Source organism: Camelus dromedarius, chromosome 24 (genome assembly GCF_036321535.1).
Source record: "Camelus dromedarius isolate mCamDro1 chromosome 24, mCamDro1.pat, whole genome shotgun sequence".
NCBI classification, from domain to species: domain Eukaryota; kingdom Metazoa; phylum Chordata; class Mammalia; order Artiodactyla; family Camelidae; genus Camelus; species Camelus dromedarius.
Genome location: NC_087459.1, coordinates 7,456,706 through 7,471,510, shown reverse-complemented (window position 1 = coordinate 7,471,510; position 14,805 = coordinate 7,456,706). Strand labels below are relative to the sequence as shown.

Here is a 14,805-nt window from a genome sequence, read left to right as displayed (position 1 = left end):
TCCATGAAGGACACAAAACCCACAGAAGAGGGTGGGACCTGGGCAAGCCCCAGAACCCCAGGCCTCAGTTTCCTGCTCAGCACAGGGGCCAGTTCATCGGACCTATCTTGGACAGTGAGCACTGCTGGACATTGTCCTTGCCTGGGGGGTGTGGCCTGAGACCTGACAGAACCATGTCCCCCAAGGTGTCTCCTCCCTTTGCTTTGGTGGAAAACCCCTGAGTACTCTATCCAGGAGGCCTCTTCCATCCTCCTCGATGTGGTGGGCCTATCCCTTGGGACCTGAGCTCCCAGAATCCCACCTGCTAAGGCCTGAGTCCCACTGTGCTTGACTACTGGCCTGAGGGAGGTCCTAGAAGGCTCAACAGGGCCATCTGCACCTGTTTCCTCTGTGAAGCAGCAAAGGTGAGCTGCTTCTGGAACCAGCCGCAGCTGGCTGTGCTCATGCTGGGTCAGCCTTGCTCTTCTCATCAGAGGGTGCACGTGTGGGGTCAGTTGTGAGGCATAGAGCAGAAGGGGTCCTCTGCACACCTCAGTCCCACTCACATAGCTGCATGCTGCCACTGCCCCATGCTCGGGCAGAATTCTCTGCAGTGCTGCACGGATCTGGGGTTGCAGCTGCAAGCCAAGAGGGAAGACCGAGAGCCAGGCCCAGACCTCGGCAAGGACACACTGATGGCCTGGTATGTGCATCCACCCTACTCACCCACCTCTGGGGCACATGGTCCTTTGGGGATGCAGACCAGCAGACTCAGCAGCAATGCGCAGAACCCATGAGCAGCACTGGCTTCATTAGGAGGGGACTGCTGGATGGCCTGTGGGCACTGGAGTGTTGTGTGCTTGGGCAGGTGCAGACCCTGGGCCCTGACCACAGAACTGTTAGAATATACCACTTCACCAGTCACTTTGTGACTCAGAGGTCATTGTTCCGACTAGAGCCCGTAAGTCCCTGGAATCACTGGTTGTATATTTTGTACATGTGAATCTGAGAGCTAGGTTTTTTTGTTTATTTTGGCTTTTTGTGTTTTAACAGAAGAACTGGGGATTGAATCTAGGGCCTCCTGCATGCTAAGCAGGTGCTCTACCACTGAGCTATACCTACTCCCCCAGGACTACTTGGTTTTTTTTGTGACCTCTGTTTAACTGGGTGAAATAAAAAGTTTCTTTGTTATCTTCCAATCCCCATGTTCTCCTCTGCCAGTTTTGTTTCCAGGGATGGGAAACAAGTTGGCATGATGTCCCTCATGCAGGGACCACTGTCACTGTACCTCAGGAATCGGGGTCACCTTGTTGTAACCCTGAGGGTCCCACACCCACTCCGGGATGGAGTGCTGGCCAGACAGCCCCCCTCCATTCCTTTCCAGGCCTGGGTCTTGCCGTGTGGGCCACTTGCCTTTTAATTTCCTCACTGGAGGGCAGGCCTATGGCCCTGGGAGGGTTGTGAGTCGGGTCTGACCCCCCATCCCCAAGACCTGAAGTGCAGCTGCATACCCAGGGGAGGTGGTCTCGCACAGACCTTGTCTTACTTGCACTTGGTGCTGGATCTGTCCGGGCTGCGTACTCACTCGCTGGGATGCTGTGCAGGGGAGAGCCCCCATCTCAGGAGGCCCTGAGCAGGAGCTGACAACAGCCAGGGTGCTGCTGGGTTGCCAGCATGCCCTTCACACTCAGAGGTAACTGAATGAGAGGCTAGTCTCAGTTCTGGCCCTGCCCAGCAAGGCCACGGGTAGCAGTGGCATTGGGACGGCACAAGCTGCAGGTCTCATCTGGTTGGAGTGATTCCTCCCCCTGCTCCCCGAGCCCTCATTCAGACACTGCCCCAGGGGTCAGAGAACCCCCCACACACTACTGTCTGATTCTTCCTGAGCACTAAAATCAGCACTGCACCCGCCTCCAAGCCTGCCACATTCCTGGGAGCCCAGCCTGCACTGCCTGCCCCAGTCAGGAGCCTTGCAGGTGAGGGGCCTGAAGCAGCTGTTTCTAGGACAGCGAGGAGCCCTGTTGGTTCTCATCAGCAGCCCAGTTAGTGGAGCTAATTTCAGAAAGGCATCTGGTCTCCCTGGACCAGCTCTGGGGGACTGCAAGGTGGCATCAGCTGGAGCACAAGCCATCACTGCTTCCAGAGCGTCCTCCTCCTGCCTCAATTCACTGGACTTTTGCGAGTTCCAGACCCAGCACTCCCCCTGGGGTGTCTAGGGTTCACAAGTTCACCTTCCCAGGAAGGTGAGAAATAGGAGCCGCAGGGTCCCTGACTCTCACCAAGGATGGGGGCTTCACAGGCTCACAGGAGCAGGCGTGCGTCAGCTCAGTCACCACATGGAGTTATGGCCTCCATCACACGGGGCCACCGGGGTCAACACAGAGACCACTTCTGAACCCTGAGGGTCCACAGGGCAGTGGGCATGACTAGCACTCACAGACTGGAAACAGCACTGCAGAGTGGGAGTGCAGGACCCTGTGCCCCACAGCTCCCACCATCCTGATAGCAACATCCAGATGTGTTCAAGTGTTACCACTAAGGCCTGCATGCAGCTCGCCTGCTGATTTCAGCTGTGGTCACAATGGAGTGCTCTGATCCACGGTGGAGAGATCAAAGAGCACCTGCAAAGCAGGCCCCAGAGCAGACCACAGGGGGCCATGCCCTGCTGGGTCACACCAGGGCTTCTCCCAGGGGACTCTTGGAAAACTGTTGGGCCAGAACCTGGTCTTAGGTGCCCCATTCTGCCCACGCCCTCAAGGGGAAGGTGTGGCTAGGTGGTGGGGCCTGGCTGGCTTGGGTCTCAGTCCAAACCTTGACACAGTTCTGGGGCCGAATTGACACCCTGCCCCCACCTCATGTGAGCAGGGACCCCAGGCAGAGGAGAGCCCCTAACAGCCTGAGCGACAGGGTGCATGCCCTTAGGTGGAGTGACGCCAGCATTGCTGGCCATCTGCTCTAAGGAGGATGCTGGCACCCTTGGCTTTAAGCCCCCCACCCCCTGTAAATCCACCATAAAAATAATCCCTAGTTTCCCTAACATGCCCCAGTTCCAGAAGTGCCTCCTGATCCATCATCACGTTGATGCTTGAGAGGCCGGCAGGCGCAGCTGACCTTGTTTTATGCACTCACAACAGGGAGGGCCCAGGAGCCCAAGGGGGCAGGGAACACTCTGTCCTGCCTTCCAAGTGGGAGCAGAGTGAGCCAGGGTGGCTGCAGGAACACCTGCCAAGAGCCTGGTCCAAGCTGCCCCAGGGAGCTCTGGGGACTGGCCTCCATGGGCATTGATTGGTGAGCTGCGCCCTGCCACTTTCCACAGCTGCCCAGTCTGCCCACCACCACTGGCCTGGGAATAGGGGGCAGGGGTCAGAGCAGGAAGCAACTCTATGCAGGCCCAAGTACCCTAGCTGGAACAGGCTCACACCCATGGGTGGGTTATCTCTGGTCTGGTCAATGGATGCTGCTGAGGCCTGGGTAGGTGGGGCACAGCAAGTTGTCCCCATCCCCACTATTCCCATGTAGCCTGGTGGCTCCAGGCTGTGAGGGGCATTGAGGGGCTGAGGTACAATCTAAGGCTGAAGGTCTTTGGTGCTGCACCACGTGGCAGCCCAGGAGCCCACACAGCCCAGTGGGAAGACACCTCACCATCCAGGGCCAGAGCTGACCTCAAACTGCCCCCAGCTGCATCTCTAACCCCTGGAGGCTGGCAGAGCATGCCTGGCAAAGCCAGATCCCAGGGGTCAGCTCAGCCCTGAGGAGGGAGGGCGGAGGGTGGGGGCGGTGCCAGGGCCTGGCCCAGGTGGCAGGAGTGGGCGGGGCACCTGCTTGGGCTCTGCCCGCCTGTGTGCCAGGCTCACTCGTCCAGTCCATCACTTCGCCCTCTCCATCACTTGGCTCTTGTCATCACTTCATCCTCGCGGTCACAGTCCAAGGTAGGTCTGATGAACTGGCCCGTTTCTCGGCTGAGCAGGAAACCGAGGCCGGCGGCTCTGGGCCTTGCCCATGTCCCATTGGGCTGACCTGGACCATCCTAACCCAGAGACGCCCCTGCCGGCCTGTCTTCGGGATAGGCAGCGGCCCTGCGTGTTCTAAAGGGCTGGCCGGACTGGAGAGGAGCCTCAGTCTGCAGGAGGGCCGCAAGGGGAGCCGCGTCTGCACGCCGTGCGCGCCGCCCGCAGTGCCCGCCAAGCGAACGCCGTGCGCCGTGGCCGGGGGCGCGCGGGGTGGGCGGCAGGCTCCCGCAGCGGCGGCGACAGCGGCTGCGCGCAGGTAGGGGCGGCGGCGGGGAGGGGACTGCGGAAGGGCTGCCGCCCCTACCTGAGAAGCCCTCGCCCACGTGACTCTGAGTTTGCACGGGGTGGGGTGCTCAAACTCGAGGTCTCTGGGAGGGGAGCCCTGCACGCCCCCACTGGCCGCCCCCTCCCCCGGCCCTGGCTCTCACCCTTGTTCCTGGTCGACCCTTCCAGGAGCCCCCTCCACAGCAGGAGGCAGGCAGGGTCACACTCCTGGTAGCCCCTGTTCACCCATCCTGAGTCAAGGAAGCCGGGTCCCTGGCTCGCAGCCTCAGTGATGGGGGCAGGGCTTGAGGGGACAGTGCAGGGCTCCCTGGGCCCCTTGAGTGGGCTGGGGCAATGGAGGCAGAGAACAACCTACCCTTAGCTGACCCCAGCTCACACGGTCTCCTGCGAGATCTGAACCTGTGGCTCTGCTGGGCAGGCTTACACTTAGGGACCTGGCCAGGGGCTTGTAGGCAGGTCAGAGGAGACACCGGGTAGCAGGAGGCTGCAGGGGTTCCAAGTCCTGGACCAGCTGCGCAGCCTGTGACCTCAAGATCCTCAGCATTGCCCCCATCTCTGGGGCCAGAGCAATGCAAATAGCAGCCTCACTCTCCAGGATTAACCTACCCTCAGGGTGGGCTTGGCCCATGCAAATCAGGGGGAGGCACACGGGTGTGTGTATCAGAGCCCTACCCCTTAGACGATGGTCTGGGTTGCCCCTTCTGCAACCAGGAGTGGGAAGTGGGCCTCACAGTCGGGGGTCGGGGGATTTGTCCTGCTGTGTGCTGTGCTGCTGTCTCCCAGGGCAGGGACATTGCCCTGTCCCTCTCCAACCCAGAAGCCTGGCCTTGGTGAGGCTTTGATGGAGGGTAGGGATACAGAGCTAAGTGTGGAAAGTTTTCTCCGCAGTTAATTAGCCCCATGGGAGGTGGGGGGCAGGCACATGAGGCCTCGTTAGTGGGGCCTCAGCTCCAGGCTGTGTACCCCAGTGGGTCGCATGTGCTTTGGGGACCTCTCCAGGCAATGAGTTGGGCACTGGTGTGCTAGGGTGGAGCTCCCTTCTGCCTGTCAGGGTGGAGGCTCACCAGTGGGGAGAGAGCACCTGGGGCGGGGCGGATGGCAGGCTGGTAGCCCCCTAGCTCTGTTGCCTTCTCCCATACCCTCTAGCTCCAGGCTGGCCACTTCCGAAGCTCCCGACGCCATGGAGGAGTGGGATGTGCCCCAGATGAAGAAGGAAGTTGAGAGCCTCAAGTACCAGCTGGCCTTCAAGAGGGAGATGTCGTCTAAAACCATCCCTGAGTAAGTCCCCAAGACCCCCTGGAGCCACAGCCACACCCCACACAAGGCCAGCTGTGATTTGCATCTCATTTCCCTGTTTTGTACTCATTTGTTTGAGCCAAGACCACATCCCTACACACTGCCATCAGGCAGCACTTCTGGGGGGCCCCGTGCCCACCTGCTCACCCCACCCTGCCCACCCACAGGCTCCTCAAGTGGATCGAGGATGGGATCCCCAAGGATCCCTTCCTGAATCCCGACCTGATGAAGAACAACCCGTGGGTGGAGAAGGGCAAGTGCGCCATCCTGTGAGGCCCCTGCAACCAGCTCATACCTCCCTCTAAAGAGGACAGCTCTGTAAAGGGGACTATAAAAGTCTTTATAAAAAAGACTTTCTGAGGCTGTAAGTCTTCTGTACATTCTCTAGCAGAGAGAAAGGAATGTCCAGGCGTCCGGTGTGTATTTGGGGACATCTGGCATAGGACCAGGGTGTCCAGCATAGATCCTGGGGACATCTGGGGTGGATCCAGGGCACCCAGCATGACCCCAGGGTGGTCCAGCGTGGATCAGGATGTCCAGTATAGATCCCAACGACGTCCAGCACAGATCCAAACGTCCAGCACAACACAGGGATGTCCAGCATAGATCCCAGGGGCTCAGTGTGGCCCACCTACAGCAGGTCCCTGATGTACAGGCTGCGACGCACGGCATTGGAGACACCCTCCTTGAAGCGGAACCAGACGTCGCTCCTGCCCACCGCAGTGCCCATGCGCCGTTCAGCTGTGTCGGTCTCAGGAGCTGCATCCTCTGTGGGGGCCACAGAGCTGTTCCTACACCTGACTCTGACCCCACCCCTGCACCATCCCCACCGCCCCCTACACACCTGTGCTTGGGGCTGCTGCTCTCCTGACAACCACACGGCCAAAGAAGTCCCTCTCAGGCTGAAAGAGACAGGCTGGTCAGGCTCATGGAGACTGACCCACAGCAGACAGTCCCCTACCCCAGGGGCCATTGGAGAGAAGGAGGGCCCAGAGGCCATCTCCCAGTGAGGAGGGGTCTTGTGGAACCTCTGGGCAATGACCCCTCTCCCCTCACTCCAGCACTGACCTTAGCAAATGTTCCCTCCACCCTTCAATAAGGTCAGGTCTGGGGTAGGAAGTGCCAGCACCCTGCCCAGATGGGACGCTGAGCCCAGGTAAAACCATCACGCTGATCAGCAGGGAGCCAGACCTTCAGGGCTTAGAATCAGCCCACCTCAGGGTCACCGGCTCCAGCCCAGCAGGCTCCACCTTCTAGCCACCTAGCCCCGCACCCACTGTCTCCCACCCCTACATCCACCCCACACCTGCTCCTCCAGAGTGGCTTTCTTCATGATGCACTCCAGCTGCTGCTTGTGGCTATATGGGGCAGGTGGCTGCGCCCCTTTCTCCCCAGTGCTCCCCAGCGGACCCTCGGCCCCCAGGGCATCTCCGTCCACCTGCAAGAAGTTGAGTATAGTGAGAGATGACTGAGCAGGACCACACCAGGGACAGTGTCCACTCTGAGAGCCTTGCTCTGCCTAGGTGGGCTCACCTGGGGGCTGTCCCTAGCCCGAGCCAAGACCTCCACCCGCCGCATCTTCTCCACTTCAACCTCGCGGGCAATGAGCTGCTTGGCCTGGTAGGTGAGGGGCTTGCGGGCAGGAAGCTCGGGAAAGCGGCAGACCTCTTCCACATTCCTGTGCTCAGGGTGGGCAGGGCAGGGCAGGACACCAAGGCACCCAGTCAGCAGGGACAGGGACAGGAGCTACTCACCACAATGACCCCAACTGCCGGAACGCAACAGCTGCAGTATGGAGTCCAATCCTGGCACTGCCGTGCCCTAGCCTCATGGCAGCAGCAGGGATTATCTAACGTGAGCTTTGGTTTCCCTAGCCGTATACGGGGATGAAGAGGGCTAAACAGGGATGGTGTGACAAACTTGGCAGGGCCTGAGGCTGAGGACTTGGGAACCACCATCATCGCTGCCTCCAGGATCTGCATCCAGGACACCACTGGTGCCAGCCCTCCATCCCCATGACCATCTCAGGACAGAGAATTGGAGCCCTGGGGAACTCAAGGGCCCTCTAGGGGCAGCCCCTGGGGGGCACTAAGGCAGAGAGAGAGAGAGACCCTGCAGTAAACCTTAGATCCCAGGGCTGTGCCCCACCTGGGGGCCCCCACCCCAGTCACATATGGGTAAGGGCTGAGTTAGAACTGACTCCCCAACCCTCCAACAGGGAAATTGAGACTCACACATCTCACCAAGGCCACACTTTCAGACTCCTGCCAAGCGATAGCCAAGGCACCTAGCGCCCAGCCCCCACAGCCTCCCTGCCCCCAGGCACTCCCACCCCAGGCACTGCACAGACTCACGGCTCCAGCCTGTAGACATACTGCCCATCAGGTGTGCGCTCCTGGCGGTAGGTCAGGCTGTAAGCAAGCATGGTGCCTACAAGGCTGGCCAGTTGCTGCTTCTCTCGGGCGCTGTACAGCTGCGTACTCACCTGTGGGGCAGCGGGCAGTGGGCATGGGTGCTAAGCATGGCCAGGGGCCTGCCCCCACCAGAAGCCACACCCTCTTCTGGGCGAGGAACTCACGGGGCGCAGCTTGGGTGCGAGGATGTCCAGAAGCAGGCAGAGGGTGTCCAGGACGAGGGCCTGGGGTGCTGCCCGGCTGCGGGTGGCTGGTGTGATGCCTGACACTAGTGTCTGAATCAGGTTCTGTGTCCGGCTCATGCGATTCTGGGCCTGGGGTGGAGGGTGAATCAGGACTGGATCACTCAAGACCCCTAGGCTGGACCCTGGGCACGGGCAGGGCGCAGGGCGCACCTCCTGCTGGCTGCTGGGGAAGGCGATCCTCGGCACACGGCTGGAGGCGAAGAGCAGATGAAAGGCTGGGGGCAGGAAAGGCAGGTAGCGCAGCAGCTGGAAGCTCTGGCTGTGGTGGGCAGCCTGGCCCAGCAGGTCATCAAAGGCCAGCCAGTCGAGGGCTGCACACACAGCGCCCAGGCTGGAGTCCCGCAGCCGTAGCCGCAGGAAATTGTCGAACAGGCCCTGTGGGCAACAGGCCAGTTCCTGAACCCCTAGAGTCCCACACCCCCTCCCCCCAGTACAAGCACCACCCAGCAGGACCCCTCATCTCCCACCTGCCTGTGAGGCCAAGGAGCTCAGGCACAACTGCAAATACCAGTGAATGGCCCGGGGCCCTGAAGGAGGCCAGGAAGGCCCATCCTGGTGCCTCGACTCTGGTTTGACCAAAACCCCAAGACATGTGAGAAAGAAACCCCCAGCCCCTCCCTAAAGAAAGTTCTGTCCACCACAATTGAGAGCATGGAGTTCCCACTCATTCCTCGTGGGAGTCCCTCCTCTCCCGCCACCATGCTGCCCTCCACAGAGTGGATTTCCGGATTTGCAAGGATCCCCAGCTGCTAATCCAAAGCTGCTTAGTTAGGGAGGCAGCTTATACCAGGCTTCCCAGCGGGTGGGGGGCATCTGCCACCTGCTCTCCACACCACACACACCCTCATCCACGTTCCTGCAGCTCACATCCAGAATCCCCACCCCATCCCTAGCCACTGCTGCCACCTTTAGATAATTCCCAGAGAGCAGCCAGAGTGACCCCGTTAGACGACGCCCACACCAACCTTCCCTCTCCTGGCATGGGTCAGTCCTTCCTCCTGGCCCCCTATCCCTGCTCGTCACTCCTCTAAGAAGTCTCCCAAAGCCCTGTGCCTGCTCCCCTCCCTCCTGTCCCACCTGTTTCTCCTCGGGCTGAGCCCTGTCTGAAGACAAAGAACACTGCCAGATGCTGGTCTCCTGTCCTATCCCCCTACAAAGGTTTGAGGTGGAGCACAGTTACCTGGACCACCTTCTCGTGCTCCCCTGCAGAGGCGGCCATGTGCAGAATGTGGTAGAACCGCTGCGAGGCCAGGGTCATGGGTGCCTCAGCAGCGAGGGGCTCCGAGCCTGCGTGCCCATCACTGAGCAGAAGCACGTGGGTGGGTAGGGTCGGGTCCTGACCCACGCGGTGCCTACAGAGATGGTGCTGAGGCTGGGGTGGAGCCCCCAACCCATCACCCTGTACCCCAGCCCCACCCACCTAATTCCCCCCAGTGGCACTGGCTCCTGTACATTTACCACACCCTGAAATCCCACAGAAGGGGCGATGGGGGAGCTCGAGCCAGAGCAAAGCAGCCCCCAGGGCCCATGCAGCCTTAGATCCTGTCCACAAAGGCAGAACTGGCTAGCATCCCGGGACCAAGGCACCAGGGACATCCAGACCAAGGCTGGTCTACCTACCTCTGGGCCCGGGGCAGCTGGAAGACCTCCTGCCACACAGAGAAAAGCCCCTTGCGCTGGTCCTTGAGGCCAATGCGTGTGGTCTGCACAGCCTGAATACTCAGCTCCCGCTGGCCCCGCCCATGCAGGAACTAGACACAGGGAGTGGGGAGTAAGAGGTGGCTGACACCTGCCCAAGCAGAAATCTAACAAGGGGTCAGGGGCAGGCGGGGAGAGGAGGGTCACTTGCCTACCTGCAAGGCGTTGATGCAGGCGCGGATGTCATTGTCTGTCTTTTCACAGAGGGCTGCCAGTGCACCTCGGTCAGCGTGCATGCCCTGCTGCAGGGCAATCTGCAGGGAGGTAGGAGGGTGGGTGTCTGCCCCCAGGGCCCCACCCTGTGGCCACCTCCTCTCTAGAAACAAGTGAACAGCTCTTATTCTACAAGGAGCAAAGGCTGTAGATCTCTATGGAAGGACCTCAGTCACTGCTTGGAACCATCCACCACCCGAGACCACCAGTCTCCTCCACCCCACGTCCTGGGCCCAGCGGGGGGACTGGGGAGCCTGATGGCAGAGGGGAGGGCAGCCTCCACAGACCTCATGGAGCCGCTGTGTGAGCCTGGAGGGCAAAGTGGGTGGAAAGTGGAGCAGAAGAGCCTGCTGCTTCAGTTGCCGCAGGGAGGGCGCAAACCTAGGGGGATGATCAGTGTCCAAAGGGTTATCTGCCTGGCCTGGGCACCAGGGAGCAGGCAACAGCCCAGTAGGTAAAGGATCAGGGGCCAGGTGGGGGCACACCTGCCCAGGGGAGACCCTGCCCCACCCCACTCACTGGTCATTGCAGATGCAGATAATGGGCCTCATCAGGAGCCCCTCCTCTGCCCGGCGCCGCCGCCCCCCACCCATGGGCATGGCTGGGCCCCTTGGCTCTGCCTCCTGCGGGCCCTTGCGGTCCAGGATGCTCAGGAGAACATTGATGGCAGCCTGAAAGAACATGCAGACAGTGTGGTAAGCCACAGCCCCCACAGCCCACCTGCCAGCCCACCCACCACACACCCAGGAGGCCCACCGTGGGGGCCCCGTCGATCTCATCGATGACCAGGCAGTTGGGCTTCCCACCAGTGCCCAGCACTGATTCCATCTGCGTAGCCGCTTCAATGCGCGTGCGAAAGGCCTCAGGGCTGCGGTCGTCACTGGAACCATAAGGCCAGGAAAAGGCTGTCAGAACAGCCATGGCCTCAGCCAGGGTGACAGCCAGTTTCCCTGGAAGGATGATCTCCCAGGGCAGAGCCACCATGCCTACACCTCAAGGGTACTACACGAGGCTACCCCATGACACTGTGGTCAAATTCCAAATCCCAGTGAGCCCTAAGAATGGACAAGTTCCACTGCCCCTGGACCCTGGACCCCAGCTCCACCTTCAATCCAGGCTTTCAGGGCTGTGTCCCAGACTCGACCAGACATGTCAGGGCAGACAGGAGGCCCAGCCTTTCCCTCCACTCACCTCGCATTCATTTCCACCACGGAGTACCCAGCGTGCCGTGCAATCACATGGGCCAGAGTGGTCTTGCCCAGCCCTGGGGGCCCACACAGCAGCGCCACCTACAGTCGAGGCAGAAGAAAACGTGCTGCAACCCCCACCACCTTGAGGACTCTGGGAGCCCCCAGCCCAACTGCCAGGGAGTGAAAATCCTGTCTGTTCCATGAAGCTTGGTGCTGAAAGACGTCCCCCTGTGCCACCCCAGTCACCAAAGAAGAACAAGCCCCAGCCAGCTCGTGGCATAGAGCAAGAAGTGAGGAGATCTGACAGACATAGCCATTACTGACATGACTGACGCCTAGAAGCCACCCACAGTCCCACCGTGATCACTGTGGGGGGATGTTAAGGTCCTTCAAAGAGAGCTGACTTCACCTAAGTCATTAGGACAAAGTACTCAAGCCCCAGCTCAACTCCCTTGGGGTGGAGCTGGCTCTCCACACCAAGACCCTGACATAAACCCCCAACCAAAAGAGCAGTAAATGGTCCCCAGAGTCCAGACCCTGTCATAAACCCACAACCAAAAGAGCAGTAAATGGTCCCCAGAGTCCAGACCCTGGGCTCAGAGGCCTGTGCAGCACAGTCAGGTGTGGCTCACCTTCTGTCGGGGCCGCCGGCTTGGGTCCAGCTCAGCCTCTAGCATCTCCTCTAGCACCTGCTCATGGCTCTTCCACTTGCTGGAGGCCGCAGTCTCTTTGCCTCCACGGGCCAACTCCACACTGGGCCTGGGCTTCCGGGCGGGCCTCTCTCGGCCAAACACCACCAGATCCCACAGCTTTAGCCACTTGAGGAGGCAGCGGTTAGTGAACTGTGGGAAGAGAGGCCTGGCCTGGAGGAGACACCAGCACCAAGAACTCCTCTTGCCTGCCTCTCACATCAACTTGCCCTTACAAGCTCAAAGACACACACAGGGACACTGAGTGACAAGAGAGTGATGCCTGGTCACACTGCTGGTGAGCAACAGAGTCAGGCTCACACCAAGGCCACCTTCCCCACAGCCCAGGCTTTGACCCCTCCAGGACCCCTGCCCACTATCTCTAAGAGCATCTCAGCATCAGCTACTGTGAGAAACATAAAACATAAGTGACCAGCAACACTCTGGCCCTGTACTGGCCTCAATTTCCCATCTACAATTCAACAAGGCTGACCAAAGCCCTCCCCTAAATCCTGACACCTCCGTGGACTGGCAACACAAAGATGTGCTAAACCCTGAGTTTTTTCATTTCAGTAACAAAGAAGCCAGTCACACTTGAGCAAAAACAAGGTCTCACATCGTCACTGAGCAGCTCCGTGTAGTGCTGGGGAGCGAACTTATCTACCCAGAGGCAATGCTGGGAGGCATCTCGGCTGTCAGCCACCTCCTCCTCCGGGGCTCCCAAAGGCTGGGCTTCCTCCTCCTCTGACCTGAGACTGGAGAACATCATACACTGAGCCATTAGGCCTTAACCACGTGCAGGGACCACACACCCCCCAGAATACAGGCTGGGGATCAGCAGTCCAAAGTCTGGTAAGGACCCGAGGGGTGGAGGGGCCCACCACCGTGTCACCTGCACAGTGTCTCCGAGAGCCGCTGGGCCTCCTCCAGCAGTCGCTGCCGCCGCTGTACAAACAACAGGGATCAGGATGGCTCTGCCAGTCACCCCAGAACTACCTCTCCCCTCCCAGCAAACCCCAGCAGACCCCACCTCGCTGTCTACTTTCTCCTTCAGGGAGGCAAAGGACACACCCAGTAGGTCCAGCTGGCCACCGCCACGCCACCGGATATCAAGGAAAGGGCTCTGCAGGGGAAGGAAGACAGCAGTCAACCCCTCCTCCATTATGAGATTCCCTCAGTCCCCTTCCTAACAGTGCTCAGAGACCCAGGTAGCATTCCGTAGCATAAGCAGGCCACAAGGAGCCCCCTCTCACCAGGGACCCCAAGGGGAGAAATCACTGGGGTGGGGCCAGCTCTAAGAGGGAGGAGAGGGAAGGTGAAAGAAGATGGAAGAGGAGAAGAAGGAGGGAGAAAGAAAAGGGGGAGGGGGGAGGAGCATTAGGAGGAAGAAGAAGGAGGGGGTGGGGGGAGGAGGGAGGCGGCCCTCCCCAGTGGATGACTGGAGGCCAGGTGGACCTCTAGAGGGGTCCTCCTGGGTCAGAGTGGGGATATGATGTCCAGGCCCCTACCTGTGGCTACACAGCACCCACCTGCACCCCAGTGCCCAGTGGGTCAGCCCGCAGCACCAGGAAGGCCCGGTCACCACACGTAGAGGTCACGTTGACATAGTCCTCCAAGACAGGGGGCCGCCTCAGGACAGGATTGCGGGTGGCTGGTGGGGCCGGACTGAGATCCACATCAGCCCCGGTGTCCAAAGGCCTGGGAAGGGATGAGGTGATGTGGGGATTCTCACCTCCTGTTACTCTCAGAGGAGGAGGGGCCCAGACTCACTCCCAGCTACCCAGCACTCCCACAGGCCCACAGGCCAGGAATCTTGTCTGAGGAATGGGATTTTTCCAAGGCCCCCTGGACACCTGTGCCCCAAGCCACACACCCCTTGCTCCACAGCTCAGCAGGGACCTCAGGACTCAGTGGGGGGGTGATGTCCCGACTCAGGGAGTCAGGAAGCAGGGGCTCTTCCATCTCGTCGGGCCTGAAATTCAGTCTCCTGGCAGCCTCCAGCTTGGACCGTTTGACTTTGGGGGCTAGGGAGACATACGGAAGTAAGAAATATTATTCCCCATTCTTGCACCCCACCCCTATGCCCTGGGGCCCCGCAAACGTACTGGAGGGCAGGGGTCCGTCCCCCTGGATGTCAGCGGGCAGCTGCCTCTTCCTGGCACTGTCCTTGCAATGCCCTGGAGGTCCAGCTGGAGAGTAGTAAGTGGCAACATTCCCTCTAGCAAGGGCCTCTTCGAACGTCAGGCGAAGCTGGCCCACGGTGGGCCGGGGGCCACTGGAGGATGACAGGGGGGCTGTCCCTGCGGAAAGAAGGCGTACATCAGCCGCCCACGGCAGCCTGTCTGCACACAGGCGGCGGCGCTGAAAGGCCCTGCTCCCTCCGACGCGCCTGCCTAAGGCAGTTGCTACCTCTCGACCTTCGCGCCTCCCCTTCTATGAGCAGCCCTCTTGAACTCCCGGGGGCGCCAGAACCCTTGCCGGGCTACCGGGGACGAGGCCGCGGCAAGGCCCATGCCCACCTTCCAGCTCGGCCAGCACCTCGAGCTCGGCCGCAAACTGGCTATGGAAGTCGTCCTCGACGCCGCACAGCTCCCACTCGTAGTCCTCCATGGCCGCCTGCTGACCCGCCACGGGCCGCAGGGTCCGAACCTCCCGCGCCGTGCGCGCCGCTCCCGCCCCGAGCGACCCGGCGCCGCCAATCAATAGCCGACGTGCCCGGCGGCTCTCTCCATTGGTCAACAGGCGAGGCGGGGCGTGGGCGGGGCTGCGCGCGCAGGCTGGGCAGG

The 14,805-nt window shown here is 60.6% G+C and overlaps 2 protein-coding genes across 3 annotated transcripts; one reads left to right on the top strand and one right to left on the bottom strand.

The window, feature by feature from the left end:
- Nucleotides 1–3,721: 3,721 nt before the first annotated feature.
- Nucleotides 3,722–5,893, top strand: GNG13 (G protein subunit gamma 13). Its single transcript, XM_010991133.3, has 3 exons — nt 3,722–3,908; nt 5,421–5,552; nt 5,738–5,893. The coding sequence occupies exons 2-3, from the start codon at nt 5,455–5,457 to the stop codon at nt 5,841–5,843; spliced, it is 204 nt and encodes a 67-aa protein (XP_010989435.1). The 5' UTR covers nt 3,722–3,908; nt 5,421–5,454; the 3' UTR covers nt 5,844–5,893.
- A 13-nt stretch (nt 5,894–5,906) lies between these two features.
- CHTF18 (chromosome transmission fidelity factor 18) lies at nt 5,907–14,683 on the bottom strand. Of its 2 annotated transcripts, none has more exons than XM_064478290.1 (22): nt 14,539–14,683; nt 14,125–14,319; nt 13,893–14,043; nt 13,549–13,717; nt 13,050–13,142; nt 12,912–12,964; nt 12,636–12,774; nt 11,963–12,193; nt 11,332–11,429; nt 10,897–11,020; nt 10,660–10,811; nt 10,428–10,521; nt 10,083–10,181; nt 9,850–9,980; nt 9,410–9,581; nt 8,380–8,604; nt 8,149–8,298; nt 7,925–8,055; nt 7,104–7,248; nt 6,877–7,008; nt 6,415–6,472; nt 5,907–6,338 (listed from the first exon to the last, which is right to left on the bottom strand). In XM_064478290.1, the coding sequence occupies exons 1-22, from the start codon at nt 14,627–14,629 to the stop codon at nt 6,202–6,204; spliced, it is 2,970 nt and encodes a 989-aa protein (XP_064334360.1). In that variant the 5' UTR covers nt 14,630–14,683; the 3' UTR covers nt 5,907–6,201. The 2 variants fall into 2 exon arrangements, with proteins under 2 accessions (XP_064334360.1, XP_031303587.1); XM_031447727.2 differs by having other exon boundaries at nt 11,963–12,172.
- Between the last annotated feature and the right edge of the window lie 122 nt (nt 14,684–14,805).

What these genes read in the sequence shown, in the direction of transcription:
- CHTF18 (XM_064478290.1), bottom strand. Translation starts at nt 14,629, where the DNA reads ATGGAGGACTACGAGTGGGAGCTGTGCGGCGTCGAGGACGACTTCCAT. An exon ending in AGATCGACGGGGCCCCCACG is followed by an intron (nt 10,812 to 10,896) that starts GTGGGCCTCCTG and finishes ATGTTCTTTCAG; the next exon opens with GCTGCCATCAATGTTCTCCT. An exon ending in TCCCCAGCAGCCAGCAGGAG is followed by an intron (nt 8,299 to 8,379) that starts GTGCGCCCTGCG and finishes CCTCCACCCCAG; the next exon opens with GCCCAGAATCGCATGAGCCG.
- GNG13 (XM_010991133.3), top strand. Translation starts at nt 5,455, where the DNA reads ATGGAGGAGTGGGATGTGCCCCAGATGAAGAAGGAAGTTGAGAGCCTC. An exon ending in TCGTCTAAAACCATCCCTGA is followed by an intron (nt 5,553 to 5,737) that starts GTAAGTCCCCAA and finishes GCCCACCCACAG; the next exon opens with GCTCCTCAAGTGGATCGAGG.